Consider the following 20,530-nt stretch of genomic DNA (forward strand, 5'->3'; position numbering starts at 1 on the left):
CAGATAGAAACACAGGATAGCCTCGGGAGGGCCTGGATCCTTATCCACTGGCCCCTTTTGTCTCTTCAAAGGGGCTTTTTATAGGAATGCTAAGGAGCGGAGCAAAAGACCTCCCCCAGCACAGCCAAGTGCAAACTCTTTCAATCACCTGGGAACCACACACGTGGTCAAGAAATCCTCTAATGCAGCCCTGCTGGGTAAAGCAAGCTCAGATCTCACTAGGAAACCTCTGTGGGCCTCCACATCGGTGCTTAGGAGAACGCACCAATCCCTATTAAAAACAAACCAACCAACCACGCTGCCTCACTTACTGTTGGCCTCTCCACCTTCCTCTCCCACCCACACATCCCCCTTCCCTTGGGCTAGGCTTTCAGAAAACTGGCAACATATTCTAATAATGATTTAGTTACACAAAATCACACGTAGAGCCCTCGGCCTGGTGGCACATGCCTACCATCTCAGCATTCATAGAGGCAGGAGGATGAAGAGGTCAAGGCCATTCTTGACTGCACAGCAAGTTCAAGGACAGCTTCTGCTATAGGACACACAGGCTCAAAAATAAAGTGAAAACTGAAAGAAAAATGTAAAATGAAGGGCTCTGCTAAACAAAGAGACCTAAACTGCTCAGCAACCCTTTGCTGAGCTCTTCTCTAAGGCCTCCTGTGTCTTCAGCTTGGTGTGCAGTCAGCTCCCAGTACACTCCTTGACAGAATGATGGGGAATAAACCTTCTCAAACTGATCTCCTGCAGGGCGTCTCATTCAGACTTCCAGCTCCGGAAACGAATCGTCAGTCTATAGAAGCCAGAGCAGCAGGCCACAGGCACCAGAATACCTCTTCCCCAAAGCCATCTTTCCTGCCTTTTTCTGACTTACCTTGTCTGCTAGGAGATAAAACCCTCATTTCAGATGGGGTCTTGCCCACACTCAGGAGAAAGGAAGGCTAAAGAATCTGAACAGACAGGCCTCGCGATGGGTGTCCCACTCCATCTATTAGCATTAGATCATACCCTGTCAATCACACACACTTCAACAGTGGGCCATGCTTCCATGGTGTCCATGCAGTGAAATTTCCACAAGGACCTCAAAGGAGTCTGAAAGAGCTTCCAGGAAGATGAGCACATGGAGTTTCTCAGAGGATGGCATGTTCCAAAAGGATGCCATAGCTTCTACCCGTTTCCTTGAGTTTTGTGAATGACTCAAGCCCATTAATCGACCCTGCAGAAAAGATTGTGGGAACCCTGATTTACAGCTGGTGGGCCAGAACCACAGGTGAAACCACCTGGGACCGGCACTGGCATCTGCAGGGAGGAGTCTTGTGGTTAAGCCCTCAGCCTGTGGGACATGATGCTACCTCCCCATGGATATCCAGCTAGACAGTGTCAAAACTGAATTGGATCTGAACACCTCAGAGGCGTGCACTGATACAGAACTGATTGCTCACCAGCTTCGTTTAGGTGAAGAGCCTCACATAGGTCAGAAATGTCTGTGTTGTGAGAATAGAGGAGAAACTGAATTTGAAAATGAGTTGTTTTTCCCAATTGGGGGCCGGGGGTGAGGGATTTCAGGCAAGTTCATTTTTATGTTTAGCCTTCTCACTCAAAGCACACATCGGAAGCATCATAATAAAAGTATATGACTAATACCACCAAAGCCATCATCCTAGTAAGTGAGCTACGGGGAAATGCTCCTCAGGAAGTGCTGTTCTCGTCATCGGCACACGCACACGCACGCAAACGCACACTGCTCTTTAGAGAGTGTGACCTTAGGGAAACTATCAGGTCCAGCTGGTGGCCCGTCAACTTCTACTTCTCACTGCTGTTTTCTGTTGCTGCGATAAAACACTGAACAAAGACAACCTAAGAATTGAAAGGGTTACTTGGCTCACATGTTACAGTCCATCATGGAGGGATGCCCAGGCAGGAACCGAAGCAGAGATAAAGAGGAATGCTGCTTTCTGGCTTGCTCTCCGTGGCTTGTTCAGCTACCCTTTTTATACAGCCCAGCCTTGCGCAGACTCACTCGCCTAGGAAAGGTACCACCCACAATGGGCTGTGCGCCCACCTACCTGAATTAGCAATAAGAAAAAGCCCCCCCCCATGTGCCCACGGTCCAATCAGATGGAGGCAATTGGTTGATTGAGGTTCCCTCTTCCTAGGTGTGTCCAGTTGACAACCAAGATTAGCCATCAAACGGCTGGGCCTGGAAAACCTAATTGATTCTTCTGCATTTGATGGCTGCTTTTATTCTTCCAAGGTACCTTGAACGGCTTCAAGCAGGTGCATACAAACTCTCATCACACTGTCCTCTACCAGGTTCCCTACCCCCAAGGTAAGACCCCCTTCATCTTGAACACCTCCCCCAGCCAGGATTAAGCTCTTGCCACCATCCCTGCAGCTGAAAAAACCAGACTCTCCCACCTCCAGTTAAAAGCCATTCACCTGTGGTAGAAGTTTTTCCTGTCACCTTGTTTTCACTCTTGACCAAGGATGAGCATCTAAGGTGAAGAGGCCTTTGGGCTACCATATTGTGGCCACCGCACACCAGATTACTAACAAAAAGTGAATGCCAGGAAATCCTGAGTGTGGTCCGGAGAGCAGGAGGCAGGGAGCCAGGGTAATAAGCACATTAGCGGCAGACTACAATGGTATATCAGCTTAGCGTTCCTGTTGCCAGTGGAGCAGGGTCTGCTTAAGGAATGCTGCAACTGCGCTCTCTCCACTTCCTGCCCTCAGCAAAGAAGCTCCTCCACATGCCCCCATCGCCACCATGTCTTCCCCGAGCACCTGCAGCCAAACAACCATGGACTGAATCCTTCAACTAAATCTTTCTAAAGTGAAATGGGCCACAGCGGCACAAAAGTAGCTAATGTGGTGACTTCTTTAAAGAAAAACAAACAAACAAAAAACCCTAAATTATTTGGGGGGGGTGTATGTGTGTAAAAAAGTATTTTGGGGGGAGGTCAATAGGATGGCTTACCCAATAAAGTCACTTTTGGCCAAACCTGAGGACCTGAATTTGACCCTGGGGTACCCACATCATTGCAGGTTAGAACTATCGAAATTGTTCTCTGACCTCCACGGTGCACCACAGAATGTGTGCACCAGCACGCCTATGCACATATACCAAAACAAGTAGACAATATAAACATTTTAAACAATTTCTTTAGTTTTCTGGCTTTAAAAAAAAAAAAAAGATTGCTCTTATTTAATGTGTGTGGGTGCTTTGTCTGAATATATGGATGTGCACTGTGTGCATGCCTGGTGCCTTCAGAGGCCTGAAGAGGACGTCAGAGCCCCTGGAACCGGAATTACAGATGGTTGTGAGCTGCCATGCGGGTGATAAGAACTGGACCCAAGTCTTCTACATGAGCAGCCAGTGCTCTTAATAGCTCAGCCATCTCTCCAGCCTGTTTTTTAGTTTGTTTGTTTTTTTTTCTTGTTTGCTTGTTTTGTTTTTAGCTTTTTGAGACAAGGTCTTGTTCCTTATCCCTGGCTAGCCTAGAAATGACTATGTAGACCAGGCTAGCCTCAGACTTGTAGCAATCCTGCTGCCTCTGCCCCTTACATGCTGGGATTACACGCATGTGCCACAACACCTGGCCCAAATATAGTATTTTGGCTTTGGAGTTAAAAAAAAAAAAAATTTCAACTCTTCAAGAGGTCTGTCCATAATTGAGAGGCCACTTCTTTCAGAGAAGGATAAAGTGTACTACACAATTATGTGTTATAATTCTAGAAACTTGCTCGGTCAAACTAGTAGACGATCTTCTCTGTCACGTGCATCTACTAAAATTACCCACCAAAAGCCCCAAGCAAAAGATCAAAGGGGCTGGGGGCGGGGGCAGGGGTGTGTGGTTAAGTTGGTAAAGTGCCTGTTGTGCAGGCATGAGGACCACAGAAAGCCTGGCACAATGGCACGCATCTGTCACCCTAGACCTGTTGGGAGCAGGGAATGGGGGTTCCCACAGCTTGCTGGTCAGCCCGTCTAGCCAATCAGCAAGATCTCCAGGTTTGGGGAGAGAGCTTGACTCTTAACCACCATAGTCGGCACAGGTATGATCAGCAATGACAGGCAATAGGCACGGTGGAGTGCTCTGGTAATCCAAGCACCCTGGAGGCTGAGGCTGGAGGATCATGAGTTCAAGACCAACCTAGGCTACACAGAACACGGCAGAAACAGGAACAAAGACAGGAAGGAGAGGGCAAGTCCCAAGCAAAGAACCTTCCCGGAGAGAAAAGTCCACACTGTGCCAAGGATTGAGGTAAATCCACTAGAGTAGAATGAGGGAAGGGAGGGAAAGACACATAAAGGAGTCAGCTAGCCAAGGGAAGGAGGCCAGGTTTGACCCTAAGAGTCACCTAACTGTCCTGTCAATGCTAGAACGAAGCAAATGCCTAACAAGAACAACACAAAAGAATACAGACTAACGGCACAGGTGTCATTGATGACAATGCCCTATAATCTAGCATTTGAGATGGGGAAGCAGGAGGATCAGGAGTTGAACACCCTTCTTAGCTACAGAGTGAGTGAGTTCAAGGCCAGCCTGGGCTACAAAAGACCCTGTCACAGAACAAAAGTAACAGTCTTTGATGAGTACAGAATGGGGGCTAGGGAGGGGGAGGGAACACTTTCCATACCCACCAGACAGCAAACCAGCAGAGGCATGCTACAGAAGTCAGAAGACGTATGTACCAGATCTTGCCATATCCAGGAGAGAGCCTGCTAGCTCTACAGCCTCCTGGTCCCTGTCCTACACAATAAATACAGATGCTGGTTTGTCAGACACGGAGGCAAACTGGACCAAGGAATCAATGTGGGATGTTTAATTTGTAAAGACTTATTTGTGTGTGTTTGTCTGCATGTATATCTGTGTACCACATGCATGCAGTGCCTTCAAAGACCAGAAGAGGGCACTGGACCCCAGAAGCCTGGAGTTACAGACAGTTTGAGCCACCATATAGGTGCCAGAAATAGAGCTCAGGCCCTCTGGATAAGCACCTGACGACGCTCTTGACCATGGAGCCAAAGGACACAAAGAAACCAGAAATTTGAAACTTCTAAGAAAAAACATCTGAAGATATAAGTACAGGCTGGAATTTTTTTGTGAATAAGATCTCAATAGTACAGGAAATAGTCCCCCAAATTAACCAATAGGACTACACCAAATTAAAATGTTTCTGCAGAACAAAAGAAACTGTCAATGGACTAACAGACAAGACAGCCTACAGAATGAGAGAACACTCTATCAGCCATACTTGAGACCAGGGTGAGAGAGTTTAATACCTAAAATACATAAAGAATTACAAAAACTTAACTTCCTGAAAAACCAGAAGTACCAGTCAACAAATACAGCACAGAACTGAACAGTTTGAAAAAGAAATACAAATGAAATTCCACCCGTTTTGCTTTCTAAAGTAGTTGCACTGTGTTTTATTTTACAACTTTTAAGGGTATTTTTACTTTTAAAATTAGCTTACAAGGTAGCAGTTTCCCACAATGTCCATGCACACCGCACTTGGGAGATCCCCCCCCTTCCCCTGCTGCACCTCTCACTCACAGCAGCCCCCCAAACATTTTCCACTGTTCTTCTCTAGTCTTCCCCACACCCTCGCACATGCCTCAAAATCGAAGTTTACACATACATATGTTCAAAAGAAAACAGGCCTGGAGTATATTAACTGCCACATGAAAGAATAAAACACTGAGTTCACAAGTTAAGCAGGGCCAGCATCCACTCTAAAGCAACCAGCAAAGACAATCAGAGGTGGCAGCTGACTGAGTTTGGAGAAACAATTTTAGCAAAGCAATGAGGTGGGGAGGGTAGAAAAAGAGTTAAAGATGAGTCCTGGCACTCTGACCGACATTAGCTAACACCTCTTCTGATAAATCTCACTTCACACGGTGTTACTCAGAGGCGGTCAACTTCATCTCAATACAACTCATGTTGATACCAAATATATGTATTCCCTTTTAAAAGCCGTTTCTCCTTCTGAGTTCCTATTTCTACTAATTATGCTACCATTCTCCCAGGTGACTCAGGCTCAAAACCCTGACCTTACTTTAAGTATGACGACTTAGTTTTATTATTTCTCGTGTTTATAATTCACTCTTCCTCATTTCCACATCCTGTCCAGTGTTCCCTGAAAAGGCACCTGTACATCCATCCATCTGTCCCAAAGAGACAGCAATAGGAGCACCACAGCCTATAAGTAATACTACACTCAGATGCAAACCTCAGCCTTAAGCTGGACCAAGCTTCCAAACGCCACAGGACCAGAAGAGTCCCAACCATGATAACTTATGCCACTCAGAGCCAAACACAGTGAGTGAATGGCCCCCTCCCACTCCTGAGGAGAGGAGGGAAAAAATGTGTGTGTGCAAATCTACTTTCCCAAACGTTTAGGTCATAACTGATCAAAGCCCCCACATCTAAGATTGTTTTGTTTGTTAAAGGGATTCACTGTAGCTAGGCTGTCCTAGAACTCATTTTGTGGCCTAGGCTAACCTCGAACTCTCATTCCTTCTGCCTCAGCCTCCCAAATGCTGATATCACAAGTGTGTAGCCTTATGTCCTGCTCCAGATATTTTTTCAAATGAGCAGAAAACAAGGTTTTATCTTCATGGATAGCTGTGCCCTCCTCACTAATGATATCTCTGGAGTAAACCTATAAAGGCAAAGAGTGAGGGGGCTGGAGAGGTGGCTCACTGGTAAAGAACCATCTTCCAGAGTCTAATTCCCAGCACCCACATGGCAGCTCGCAACCATCTGTGACTCTAGTCCCAGGGGAGCCATTGCCCTCTTCTGCCCTCCATGGGTACTGCATGCACAGATATACATCCAGGCAAACACTCATACACATAAAATAAAAAGAAAGAAAATCTACAAAGAAAAAAGGAAAGAAAATGGTGAGCTGCAGACTCAGTACCTTGCACATGAAGCTTTCTGAAGTAACCAGAGGCTAGGGCATGGCTAAAGTAGGCAAACACATGTGAGCATGTGTGAGGTACTGGGTTCAACCAGAGGCTAGGGCATGGCTAAAGTAGGCAAACACATGTGAGCATGTGTGAGGTACTGGGTTCAACCCGCCTCCGCCACCCAAATTAAACCAGAAAGACACATCATGACAGTATCTCACTCACAACAAAATTACCTGCTACAGTCTGGCGAATGGGACTCAACAGTTTTGATGAGTGATAACCTTGATATGATTTGGCAAGAACCCTCAGAATCAGCATTAATCATGTTGTGCAGCTATTTCCTGTGAGTTCAAACATTTCCTCCTGAAGACAGGGAAGCTGACCACTCAGGCATCCCTCCAACCTTACCAGGCTCAGGAAGTTCAGAGATCTTAGAAGACTCACATGACCACTGCCTAAGGTCGCATAAGCAGTTAGTAACTGCTGGGAGTTAGTAAGCAGCCTGGTAGTTGGGGCCACAGCTTTCTGGAGTCCTCATGCATACTCAGGTGGACCTTCTGGTGACGCAGCTGCCCTTGAATCACTCACACGTCACGTCTGTAAGTAAACCCAATAAACTCACTGATTGACCAAGCTGGACTTGGATGGACTCATTTCTTTGGCGCCTTATCTGGAGGGAACAGTTATTTCCTCACAGCTCCACGGGAAAGGCCACAATATGCTAATTTAGCATACAAGAAGGCCAAGTCCAGCTCGCTCCACCTCACATTGCTAGTATGTATTAAGTACAATATTAACTTCAATTCTCCCAGCTGTGAAACTCACTACCAGAAGGGAGTAAAGAATGACGGAGTCCAGTGAAATGTCTCAGTGGGTAAAGGCACTCTCACCCCTGAGCCTGATGATCCGAGTCTGGTCCCCAGAAGTCACGTGGTGGAAAGACTCCCACAGATTGGTTCTTTGATCTCTACACTTGCACCACAGCACGCACGCGCCAACACACATTCATGGCCTCCCCCTCAAGAAGAAATAAACGTAAAGAAATAAATTTAAAATATAGCATAAAGCTTGGCCCCCAGTGTGGCCATGCCTGCCTGTAATCCCAGCACTCAGGGAATCCGGGACAGGAACACAGGAAGCCAAGCCAGCAACATTAAGATCAAAGTCCAACGCAAACTGGACTTGATGGCTTTGAGGAGACACAATGATGCACAGATCGCGGATTGTGAATCTGCACCAACTAGAGCTCGTGTGCATGATAACAGTGTTAGCTGGAGCAAGTAGAAGTCAGATGCATCCCTCCACACACTCTACAAATCAGCCATGTGCGAGAACAGTGCTCAGCACACTGAGGGTGAAGAGTTCTGGAACTATTTCTATACAACCTCAGATACATCTATCTGCTCCCTCCTCATTGTTTTAAGCTGTTTGTCCACCATCATCACCCCACCACAACACTTTTTTTAACTTCCTAGTTCTTGATTATCTATTTGCATATTTACTGACACATTCACCACTTCCATACCAAACAGTTTTGGAATTTCTAATCTACAGCAAACAGTTTGTAACATAGTCGTAATCATTTCCACATCACCTGGTATCCTATGAAGCTAACACTTTAGTTTTGCTACTTTCCTACTGTACAACTAGTGAGTGTTTGTCATTAATCAGCATAATGATATTGCCTAAAGAATGTCTGTCTAACATACATCTTTTTTAAATCATCACGTACAAGAGCTTTTTCTTTTGAGTTATTAGGTCAAATAATAATGTGAGACCTGGGAAGATGGCTGGGTCAATAAAGCATGAGGACCTCAGTCCAGATCATATAAAATAATGATTAAATACAGTTAATTAGGAACTAAACAATGCTTTTACCCTATAGCCCCAAAGGTTTGTCTGCATAATAGAAAAAGAGAATACCCAACTTTCTGAGCACATCAGAGAGACAGCTGGCATCTAAAGTGTTAAATGCTACAGAGACTAGACCAGTGATTTTGTAGCTTTTTCCTCACACATCCTAAACCAACCCTGTTTCATCTCTTGAGGAATGTGCAGGTTAACATCTAACCTGTCCCCAACTTGTGAAAAACCCAATAGTTGCCATAACAACACGCAACTAAGTTTACTGGATCAGACCAAGCTCCTAGCAGGTATGCAGGCTCCCTATTGACTCTGGAAGAATGAATTTCTATAGCCCTGGTGCCCACAGGCACTGTTGTAGTAGGATATTTTAAGGTGTGTTACTTTTGTTTATGTTGCATTTGTTAAACTCTGTGAATCTGAGTTACTGTGCCTGTCTAAAACACCTGATGTTTAATAAAGAACTGGCCAATAGCAAGGCAGGAGAAAGGATAGGCAGGACCGGCAGGCAGAGAGAATATATAGAAGGAGATATTTGGAAGAAGAGAAAAAGAGATGGAGGAGAGAGAGCAAAAGATCTAGGATCCAGAGAAGGAGGAGGACTCCAGGGGCAGCCACCCAGCTACACAGCCAGCCACAGAGTAAGAGTAAGATTTACAGAAGTTACAGAACAGGAAAGACCCAGAGGCAAAAGGTAGACAGGATAATCTGTGGTGACATATTGTATACCCGAATAAATTTGCCTGAGGATCAGAGGACAGAGCCAGCCACTACATTAGACACAGAGGTCAGATAGTGGTGGCACACACCTTTATCCTAGCACTTGAGATCTCATGCCTTTGCTTGGGAAGCACACGTGCCTTTAATCCCAGGAAGTAATATGGCAGGGCAGAGAAAGGGATAGCAGGTGTGAGGAAACAGGAACTCACTCTCTTTAGGCTGAGGATTTCGTAGAGGTAAGCTAGTGGCTGGCTGTTCTGCTTCTCAGGTCTTTCGGCTTTCACCCTGATATCTGGCTCTGGGTTTTTTATTAAAAGACCGTCTAAGATTCGAACAACAATAATCTAAAGTTAAGAAAAGCTGGATAGAAACAAGCCAAGCTTAGGCTGGGCAATCACAAGTACGAATAAGCCTCCTTGTGTGATTTACTTGGGAGCTGGGTGGCGGACCCCCCCCCCCCAAAACTGTGCAAAAACAAACACCACCACACTGTGATGCCTAGTAACTGGGTTTCATTTTCTATTAGGTATCAGTAGATTAAAAAGCAGCAATGACCATTAATTTAAAGATCTATGAAATACAGACATGCCCTTCTTTATGATTTTTAAAAATCCAGGGCTGGAGAGATAGGTCAGTGGTTAAGAGCACTTGCTGCTCTTGCAGATGACATAGGTTCTGTTCAACCAAACCACACGATGGCTAACAATATTCTGTAACTCCAGTTCCTGAGGATTGGACAGCCGCTTCTGGTCTATGTGAGCACCAGGCATGCACATAGTATACACATATACATGAAGGCAAAATACTCATACACATAAGTAAAAACAGAATAAAATAGTATTTTTTTAAATTCTAGGTTAAGGTGATAAAAAAATCATTTTTCAAAGATATATATATCACTCTACAGCCATATGCTAGGTACAAATTCAGAACTTAATTTACAAATTAAGCAAATCATGGGTACAGTGTGATGGCACATATCTGTAATCCCAGCCAGCAATTGGGAGGCTGAAATAGGAAGATCAAGAGTTCAAGGCAGAGGGCCAGTAAGATGGCTCGGGGGTAAAGGTGCTTGTCCCCCAGGACCCACTGACAGACAGACAGACAAAAAGACACACAGAGAGAGAAAGAGACAGACAGACAGAGTGCTGTGGATAGGGCTCTGTATAAATAAAATGCTGATTGGCCAGTAGCCAGGCAGGAAGTATAGGCGGGACAAGAAGAGAAGAGGATTCTGGGAACAGGAAGGCTGGTCAGAGAGACGCTGCCAGCCACCACCATGACAAGCAGCATGTGAAGATACTGGTAAGCCACGAGCTATGTGGCAAGGTATAGATTTATAGAAATGGGTTAATTTAAGATAGAAGAACTAGATAGCAAGAAGCCTGCCACGGCCATATAGTTTGTAAGCAATATAAGTCTCTGTGTGTTTACGTGGTTGGGTCTGAGTGGCTGTGGGACTGGCGGGAGAGAGAGATTTGTCCTGACGGGAGGGGGGGGAGGGGGGAGGGGGGGGCAGGCAGGACTGGAGAAAACTTCAGCTACAACAGAGTTTTGTTTGTTTGTTTGTTTTTTTAAAGAAAAGCTTCCAGGAAGCCTGGGCTATCAAGAGAGTTTAAGAACAGTCTAGGCAACTTTAAAAAATTATTTTTAATTGAAAAGCTAGGGATGTAGTTTAGCTCAAAGAAAGCAATCCCCAGCCACACCCACCCTTAAAAAAAAAGATCACAGGCACAAAAAAACTATAAAGATTCTAAATGTAATCCAAATGAAAGGAATACAGCTTAGAGAAAAAATATGAGGGACTCAGACTGATGCTAATACTAAAATACTTTTTAAATTTTGTCCAGTTTTAAATTTTATATTTATTTGTACGTGTGTGTATATAGACATACAACCATGGCACACACATAGAATTCAATGAACAATCTGAGAATCGGTTCTCTTCCTATACCGTGTGGGTCTCAGAGACTGGACTCGGGTCCTCAGGCCTGATGACAACCAACTTGACCCCCTGAACCATCTGAACCATCCCCCTGGCTCTTAATACTAAAATCTTACGTAACAGAGGACCACACTACTACACAACACTAATGTACAACATTACATTCTTAATGGCTGCATTTTCATTACACTGGTTTACTGCATTCTTTCGGTACAAACAGAAAGCACTGTTTAAAAAGCTGTGTAGCATGATGTATGAGAAGGCCCACTGTCCTTTGCAGAAGTCCATACAATGGCAGCTGGACAGAATCTGCCTGAACAAAGGGGAGGCCAGCCCATCTCCTTCCATCCCCATCCCACCCACCCCCCATTCAAGCAGGGTTACAAAAGTGCCTGTGTGGGCCATGGTGAGTCATGGATGTTCCATTTACAGACGGGGTGGGGTGGAGAGAAATCACTATTACATGCCCAGTGAGCTGGAAAAGTCCATCCTGTTTTTCCTCTTTTATATAATAATCTTTTTTTTTTTTTTTTAAACAAACCTGAGATAAAGTATGCTTGGGAAAGAGGAACTTACCAACTCACTTTTATAGCCCAGAACATGACCTCACAGCCCAGGCTCAGAGATTCACATTAGGCAAAGCCCCTGTGTAATCACTGTAAGTCATGTGTCCCTTTTTACAGCACAAGAAGAAAAACAGTAGCTAGAGAAGTGATGCACATTACCATTCCTACCTCCTATTCAACCACCAGCAGCTCAGGCTGACGCCAAAGCACTGGAGGAAAGCAAGGAGGCAAGACGGAGCCTTTTTTTTTTTTTTTTTTTTTAATAAAACTTCCCTTGCCAAGAAACAAAGTGGCTTCCTTAAGTTGACCTTTAGAAGCAAACCATGAAACACAACCTGAACTAACAACAATTAAAAAAAAAAAAAAAAAGTTCTCCTTTCAGCTCTAAGTTCTGCACATGTCCAGGTCCAAATTTCAACCCCACAAACTTCATCGAACAGTAACGTGTCACGCGGCAAACTCCCACGTTAGAACTGGTTTACAGCAGCCATGCGCTCACTGTACAGCCCAAGTGGGAAGGCAGCCTGGTTTACACATCAAATTCCAGTCCAGCCCAGGTTACACAGCGACACCCTGACGCAAAGAAAAACAATCACAAAAACATAATTACATGGTTTTGCTTTATAAACATCTAGCCTCGCCCAGTGTAGTACTCGTGCCTATAAGCCCCGTACTGGGGAGGTACGCAGGAAGACAACAGGTACAAGGCTGGGCGGCATAGTTCCTGTCTCAAAAAAACAAAAACAAACAACAAAAAGAAAAAAAAACCCAACCCAGGTCTCTCATTCAAGCTCTGGAAAAACAGAGAAGAGCCTGTCACCCTTCTTACAGACTTCCCTAGGAAAGCTGGAAACCTGCACTCAGTAATAGAACTATGCTCCAGTTCTAGAGAAAGGCCACTCCTCAAGGACAGAGGGGAAGCAGCAAAACCGCCCTCCTAAGTCCTGTACTGAACTTGTGTTTAAAATATAATAAATCTCACAACAAGTATGTTACTGTAACAGCAGGAGCTTTTAGTTATCTTAACAAAGAGGTAAAGTCTAGTGTACCCCCAGGCTCACCTCTAACTTGCTATGTAGCCAAGAATTACCTTTTGGGACTGGAGTGGTTAAGAGCATTGGCTGCTCTTCCAAAGGACCTGGGTTCAATTCCCAGCACCCACATGGCAGTTCACAACTGTCTGTAACTCCAGTTCCAGGGGATCTGACACCCCCATACAGACATATATGCAGGCAAAACCTCGATGTACGTTAAATAAATAAACCTTTAAAAAAAAACAAAAAACAAAAAAAACAGAATTACCTTCCACTCCCCCGCCCACCTCTACCCCACGAGTGCTGGATTATAGGTGTGCATCGCCACACCCAGGTTATGTGGTGCTGGGGTTGAATTCCTGTGGGCTAGGTAAGTACTCTACCAATTAGGCTGTATCTTCAGCTCACTAAAATTTCATTCTTGATAATAAAAACCACGAGGAAAGATGGGAGGTAAGAGCAGGGCAACGGAAGACTAAACATAAGAAAGCACATTCCATAATTTATGGAAATGTCATAAAGAAACCATGGTTTTGAGCAAAGCATATCGTATACATGTATGAAAATGCCAGAATGAGACCCATTGCTTTGTATAATTAACATATACCAGTGAAAAATTTTAAAACACGGTGATTAAAAGCCATTGAAATATAACACATCAGACCCCTGTACTACACAACACAGTGTCTTCTCACGGACAGCTGTAGCTTCAGAACCCATTGTCTCTGACATTACCTATCAAATTCAGAGCTGCACAGTGGAACTATTTAGCTTTATACTAAATTCTACAAAAGTGTGGATTTCATCTGTTCCATTAAATAAATGCTTTGGGTAGGGAAAAAAAAACAACTTGCAAATAACTGGGGGGGGGGGCGTACTGTATTACTAAAAGTATTTCTGAATGTGCAGTCACATGTGTCCAGGTCTGAAATGCTGCCTGCTATTTGTCTTTAATGCGTCTCTGAAATCACAGGGTCTGTGTTTTACCACTGACTGCATCAAGGCTAAAAATCAACAGTGTGGAAACAAAACAGCAATCAAAAGAATTGTACAAACAAGTGAAAAAACATCTACTTCAACTGCCTCAAGTCTGCACAGGAAGAAAGCAGACTCTGGAAACAGTTCCATGTTTAGAAAAGCTTCAAAAGAAGAATACTAAACTTCATTACCTAAGATGAGTTGCTACTGCTTAAAATCATTTTGAGTTGTATTCTATTCTTTCTGAGAGTTTTCTAACCCACTTTATTACCGCCTCACCTAAAATCTTTTATATAGGACTGTATCATTTTACACATGACTTAACACTGGACAAGCAGAGAAAATCTAGACCTATTATTGTTCAGCTTCATGTCAACATGTTCCATGAGGCAAAGACTAAATGGCTTCCCTATTTTGTCTTCCAAGATCTCTTTTTGTTGTTTACTTTGTTGTGTTGTGACAAGGTCTCATGTAGCCCAGGCTAGTCTTGGACTCCCTACAAAACTGAGGCTAGCCTTCAATTCCTTATCCTGCTGCCTCAGCCTCCCGAAAGCTAGGATTACAGGCATGCACCGCTGTGCTTAGAGGGTCTAAGGGCATTGGATGGCATAGTTTCCTTATTCACCTCTGCTAAAATCACTAATAACCTCTCACAATATGTAAGAATATGTCAAAACAAGGATGCACATCAAGAGTAAGCCAGTAGATAGATATACGGTGGCAGGCAAGGACATCTCTACAGAGTCTTATTTTATGGGCATTATAAATGTGAATGTATGGGGTTGGGGAATGCTTTAGTAGGTAAAGCGCTTGCCGTGGACACCTAAGAACAAGACTTTGAATCCCCAGAACCCATATACAACCCAGCCACACAGCACAAGGTCTGTTACCTCCGGTCAGCTAGTGGAAAAGGCAGCATAAAAAGAACAGAAAGAGACCCTGTCTCAAGCAAGATGGAAAGCCAGGACCTGCACCTCTGACCACAAGTATGCTGTGGAACACTCATGCCCACACAAATGCATACATCACATACATACACATCACACTCACACACACACACACACACACACACACATACACACACACACCATGGGGGAGGGGAGGTCTACTAGAACACAAACCATGTTTTTTTCCCCAGAATATTCTCTACTCTGCCCTAGAACAATCTCATTAGAAATAACCACACCCTGGCAATATGAAGGAAGGCAGTCTTGCCCAAATCATGCCTACCATAGTAACAGTGGATGACAATAACAATTAATTTTGAACTGAGTATAAAACTGTATTCTCTCTCAGATTTAGGCTTATGTATATATTTGTCATCATTCCTGGAGTATGTCTGTTTATTCGTCTTAGTATATAATCTGTTGTCCTTTACACCCTGCACTCTAGGGCACACAGCCATGGGCATCCTCGAAGGCTTTGTACAGGTGCAAGGCCAAGCTGTAAACTGGCATTAGCAGCTCTTTGGTAATAAGTGGATTTAATTATATTTATCCTAGCCCTGTAACAGATTATTTGAATTGTTCTAACAGAACGAATGGGGATTACCACTAACTAGGCCATTTGGCCTTAGGTATTCAGGACCGGAGGAAAGAAGTAAGCTCCCTCTTGTTGACATTTACACAGCTAATTACCACAGATCTCCCTCTTGGTGGCATTTACTCAGTTAACTACCGAGCAGTGACAATGCTTTCATCTGCTCCCCATGTCTGACGCGATATTCACTTCATTTAACCAATCCAGAATAGAGGAAAACATTTAACAGCCCATCTTTCCCACCACCCCTCAAGTGGAAACTGGCCCAATAATTTACCAGAGATATTTAAAAAACAAAACAAGATGTAGGCGGTGGTGGCACACGCCTTTAATCCCAGCACTTGAGAGGCAGAGGCAGGTGGATCTCTGTGAGTTCGAGGCCAGCCTGGGCTACAGAGTGAGATCCAGACAGCCAGGGCTACACAGAGAAACCTGTCTCAAAAACTGAAAAACCAAAACAAAAAACCAAACAGGAACCAAGCATGATAGCACATGCCGGCAACTGAAATACCTTCAAGTGTATTCTGATCTATGGGGATCAGAAGTTCCAGACCAGCCTGGGCTACAGGAGACCTTGTCTCAAAAAACCCAAAGAATCAAAACCCCAAAACTCCTAGCATGTGCAAGGCTGTAGATTCAGTCTGAGGCCCAACGATGAATGAATAAATAAATAAATAACAATAATCTAAGAGCCATGCACAGTGGCACAGACTGGGAATCTCAGCCTTTGGGAGGTAGAGACAGAAGGATCAAGAGTTCAAGACCTACTCAGCCCTTGATGCGGTTGAAGGCGGGGACCTTGGTCCTGCCTCAACGTGGTATGCCATGCTTTGTTGACTCCCATGGGAGGCCTACCCCTTTCTGAGGAGTGGATGGGGGAGGGGGGTGTAGAAAGGCGGTGGGAAGAGGGAACGGGAGGAGAGGAAGGAGGGGAAACTGTGGTTGGTATGTACAATAAATTTTTAAAAAATTAATAAAGTAAAATAAAAGAGACTTTATCTCAAAACAATGAAAACAATCTTAAGTTAATCTTTTAACTAGCATGCATGAGACCCTGGGTTTGGTCCTCAGTATATGGGGGAAAAAAAAGATAATATAATGTTTCAAATATGAGCCGGATATGAAGACACTGGATATACCTTGACCATTAAAAAGACCTATGTAGGAGCTGGAGAAATGACTCGGTGGTTAGGAGCATTGGCTGCTCTTGCAGAGGACTCAGGTTTGGTTAGCATCCACACAGGTTCACAACCAGCTGTAACTCCAGGGGACCTAACACCTGTGAAAGCTTCTGCATGCATCTGATGCACACACATACACTCAGACACACAAACACACATATATATAAAAAAAAGTTAATATTTTCTTAAAGTCCTATGTAAGCATGTTGACCTTAAGTCCAGAAGAAGTCTTATTTCTAAATTCTATTCATTTTCAGACTTGGCCAGAGAGTTATTCAAATAGATACTTACCAATTAATTAAAAGTGAAAAGCATTTGGAAGACCAGTAAACAAAACCTTCCAGAACGCCAAACACAATATAATTTTAAGCAAGGTCTAGGTTTCAGAAATATTACAATTATATCCTGTTTCCTGAGTGCTTTGGGTCAGACTGTAAATTCAACCTCTCTTGATTCCTTTCTGTTCCCACCAAGGCCATTAAAAAAAATGGGCGTTTTCTCCAGATCGTAAAGAAAATGTGTAAGAAGGAATCTTGACTGTGATGACGCTCTGTAAGTGATGACTGACAGAGGATGATCTGGAAGCAGTGTGAGGTTCCGGCCACTCACTCAGACAACAAATTACCTCTGACACACAGGAAAACTACAGGACGACGTGGATGCAGGGAGGAGTGAAAAGCCCAGATAAGAACAAAGGTCATACAAGTGCCCAGCATGGTGGTGAATCTGTGACCCCAGTATCCGATCACATTAGGACCAAGATTTTGACTTCTAGCCCAGCCTGGGTTATTGAAGACCCTGTCTCAAAAAGGGAGGAGAGGGAATCTCAAAATTCTTCAAAAACATCTGCCTCAAAAAGCTTATTAAAAATAAAAAACTGCGGTGAACAAAAGAAAAGAAATACCACATGGGGACTGTCAAGGTAGCTCAACAGCCAAGAGTACCTGTCGCCTGATCACCTAAGTTCGAGTCCCAGGACCCGCATGGTAGGAGAGAAGTGAGTTCTGAAAGTTGTCCCTTGACCTCCACATGCATGCTGTGGAACTTGTTTGAACATGTGCACAAACATGCACACAATACACACTAATGAATTTATCATGAAAAAAAAAATGAAAGACTCCATGGCATAATTTTGTTCTTCCTTATACACCAATGAGAAGTCAAAACATGGTACTAATAATGTGCTCACAAAGTGGGAATCAATTTTCCTAATATGGCCAAGCCCTAAATATAGTCACAACTTTTTTGTTGTTGCTCAAAATGCACCAAATTTAACCTTATCCACGGAGGGAGTGGTGGTGGACAAATAGGCCGGGAACTCGAGAAACAACACCACGGCATCTCCATCGACACTCCAATGACTTTAAAAGTCCTTGGTGAGGGCTGCCGAAGTGAAGATACCTGGATCACACAGGCCTTTTTCTAGCCAGACCTAGCACCTTGGTCTAGTCTGGGGTTCCAGGAAGAAAGAGGAGAAATTACACATCCTGATTCCAAAGGAATCCTACCATTTTGAGAAGTTATACAGTAGCACTAGTAGGCAGACAGGTAAAAGGCACCGAATTCCCTACCCACATCATCAGGTTCAGTTTGCCTCTCTGTAATGACACTGACTCTGATACATGGAACCCTCACAACATACCTCCCAAACACCACACACACACAAATACTAGTCTATTTAACGTTTCGTTCTCACATAGCTGGAGCCAGGCATGGCGGCACCCATGTTTAATGTAATACATACATTTGAGAGGAAGTAAGAGGGGAATCAGGAGGAGATCGAGGCCAGCCCGGGCTACATAAGACTCTGTGTCAAAACACAAAACGAAAGAAAATCTTGTATAACTCTAGTGAGGGTTTGTATCTGTTTTAAATAAAAATTTTTTGAACAATACAGAAGATGAAATTTGATCAAAATTCATTTCAAATGTGATGCCCCAGGTTTGTGATCCCAGCACTTGAGAAGCAAAGGCAGGAAGATGGCCAGCCTGGACTACCAGAGTGACACCTCAAATATTAAAGTAATAGTAATTTCAAAGTTTTACTTTAACTTTTAAAAGGCTTATTGTACTGACTCTAGACTTCTTCAACAATAAACTGCTTTTGCAGACATTCTGGACAAAAAGCACCACCAAAATGCCAGAATCGATACAGTGTGTTCATTTTTTTTTTTTTTATGTTGAAAACTTAACCAGCAAATAAATGACTTTCTCAACATAAGCGTGCTGAGAAACAGTACAGGACCCTGGAAAGCATCTTCGGAAACTTATTACCCAAAAGCATAACTATGGGGATTTTAAAGACTAGATTCCAAGTCCACTGCTTAGATCAAAACGCCAAGACTTGCCACTTAGAACTGTGGGTCTTGAGCAAGCTTCTTAATACATGCTAATTCAAAGGTGTGTGTTCCGAAGATGAACTATTAAATATCTGCTGCAGCTTTGTTAAATTAGAACCTGAGACGTTTCATAAAAGCATTTCCCTCCCTTTCCACTCATCATGCAGCATCAGCCTTGTAACTTATGAGGAAATTACACACTTTTATTCCTCCGCTGGCGAGCTTGTCATACACTGCAAGAAAGAAACTGCTTTTTTTTTTTTTTTTTTTTTATGGCTCCACCCTTTACAACTTCAAAATACTGTCACATACTCAGGAGGTGGGAGCTGCCCGCAAAATGACAGCTTACAGGCTCTGGAGCAGGGGAGATGCAGGTGACTTTCCCTCCAGAGACCCTGGCAGGTACTCAGGGTCCCCGGAGGTGCTCGGACGCGGGAGCAATCTAGGGAAATGTTGTGGGGAACCTGGGGGAAGAGGGCAGAGGATGGCGCGGGGCTCCCACCTGGGGACAGACTTGGAAAGCAGGATGGCGCTGGGGTCCCACCCCGGGGAAACAGCAGAGAGGGGACGGGGTGGTTCGTGGCTCTCGGACCCTCAAAGACCTGGAGAGAGGGTACTGGGAGGCCCCGGAGTCCCACCTGGAAGGTCCCTGGGAGGGAGAGAAGGAGGGAGAAGGATGGTGCCAGGGTTCCACCTGGAGAGAGGTGACAGAGAGACGTGGGGTCTCCCCCAAGAGAACCTGGACGGAGGGGACAGGCGTCCCTCCCAGGAGGAGCTGGGGGAAAAGGGACGAGGTGGCGCGGGGTCCCGCCCGGGAGGAGGGGGACAGGGCGGCGCGGGGTGGGGTGGGGGGTCCCATCCCTGCGGCCCTCCCGCCGGCTCGCACGCACTCACCTGAAGGCAGCAGGCTCCTCCTTGGGCGGCCGGGCCTGGGCGGCCGCCGCGCCGCCGCCCCTTTTGTTGAAGAGCTTCTGGAGCAGGGTCGGGGCCATGGCGTGCACGCGGGCGGCCCCGGGCGGCCACGCTCGGGGACCCGGCGGCTCAGCGCGCAGCCCACGGCGGCCGCGCCGGGGCCATGGCGACGGGGGGCGCGGCCGGCCGGAGGGGCGCGAGCGCGGGACCGCGGCAGCGAGCGGACGGGAGGTGCGGTGCCGCGGCCGCCGGCCGGTCATATGACGGAGCCGGCCCGCCCGGCTGACAGCTCGCACCCGCGGGAGGAGGAGCGCGGAGAGGGCGGCAGCAGCGGCGGCAGCGGCAGCAGCAGCAGCAGCAGCAGCACGAGGGAGGGGGAGGAGCACGGAGGACGGAGGAGGGAGAGCACGCGGGAGGGGGAGGAGCACGAGGAGAGGAGGGAGGGGAGCCCGAGGAAGGGGAGGAGCGTGGAGGATGCAAGGGGGAGGAGCGCCAGGGAGCAGCACGAGGGAGAAGGGAGGAGCACGGAGGAAGG

The 20,530-nt window shown here is 45.4% G+C and overlaps 1 protein-coding gene across 1 annotated transcript in view; it reads right to left on the reverse strand.

Moving 5' to 3' along the window:
- The window catches only part of Fnip2 (folliculin interacting protein 2), a 112,571-nt gene extending 92,496 nt beyond the window's left edge, over nt 1-20,075 (reverse strand). Inside the window, exon 1 of the mRNA XM_059265510.1 lies at nt 19,978-20,075. Within this exon, the coding sequence (XP_059121493.1) occupies nt 19,978-20,075 (98 nt within the window). The remainder of the gene's footprint in view (nt 1-19,977) is intronic.
- Between the last annotated feature and the right edge of the window lie 455 nt (nt 20,076-20,530).

Source organism: Peromyscus eremicus, chromosome 6 (assembly GCF_949786415.1).
Source record: "Peromyscus eremicus chromosome 6, PerEre_H2_v1, whole genome shotgun sequence".
Classification (NCBI taxonomy): Eukaryota; Metazoa; Chordata; class Mammalia; order Rodentia; family Cricetidae; genus Peromyscus; species Peromyscus eremicus.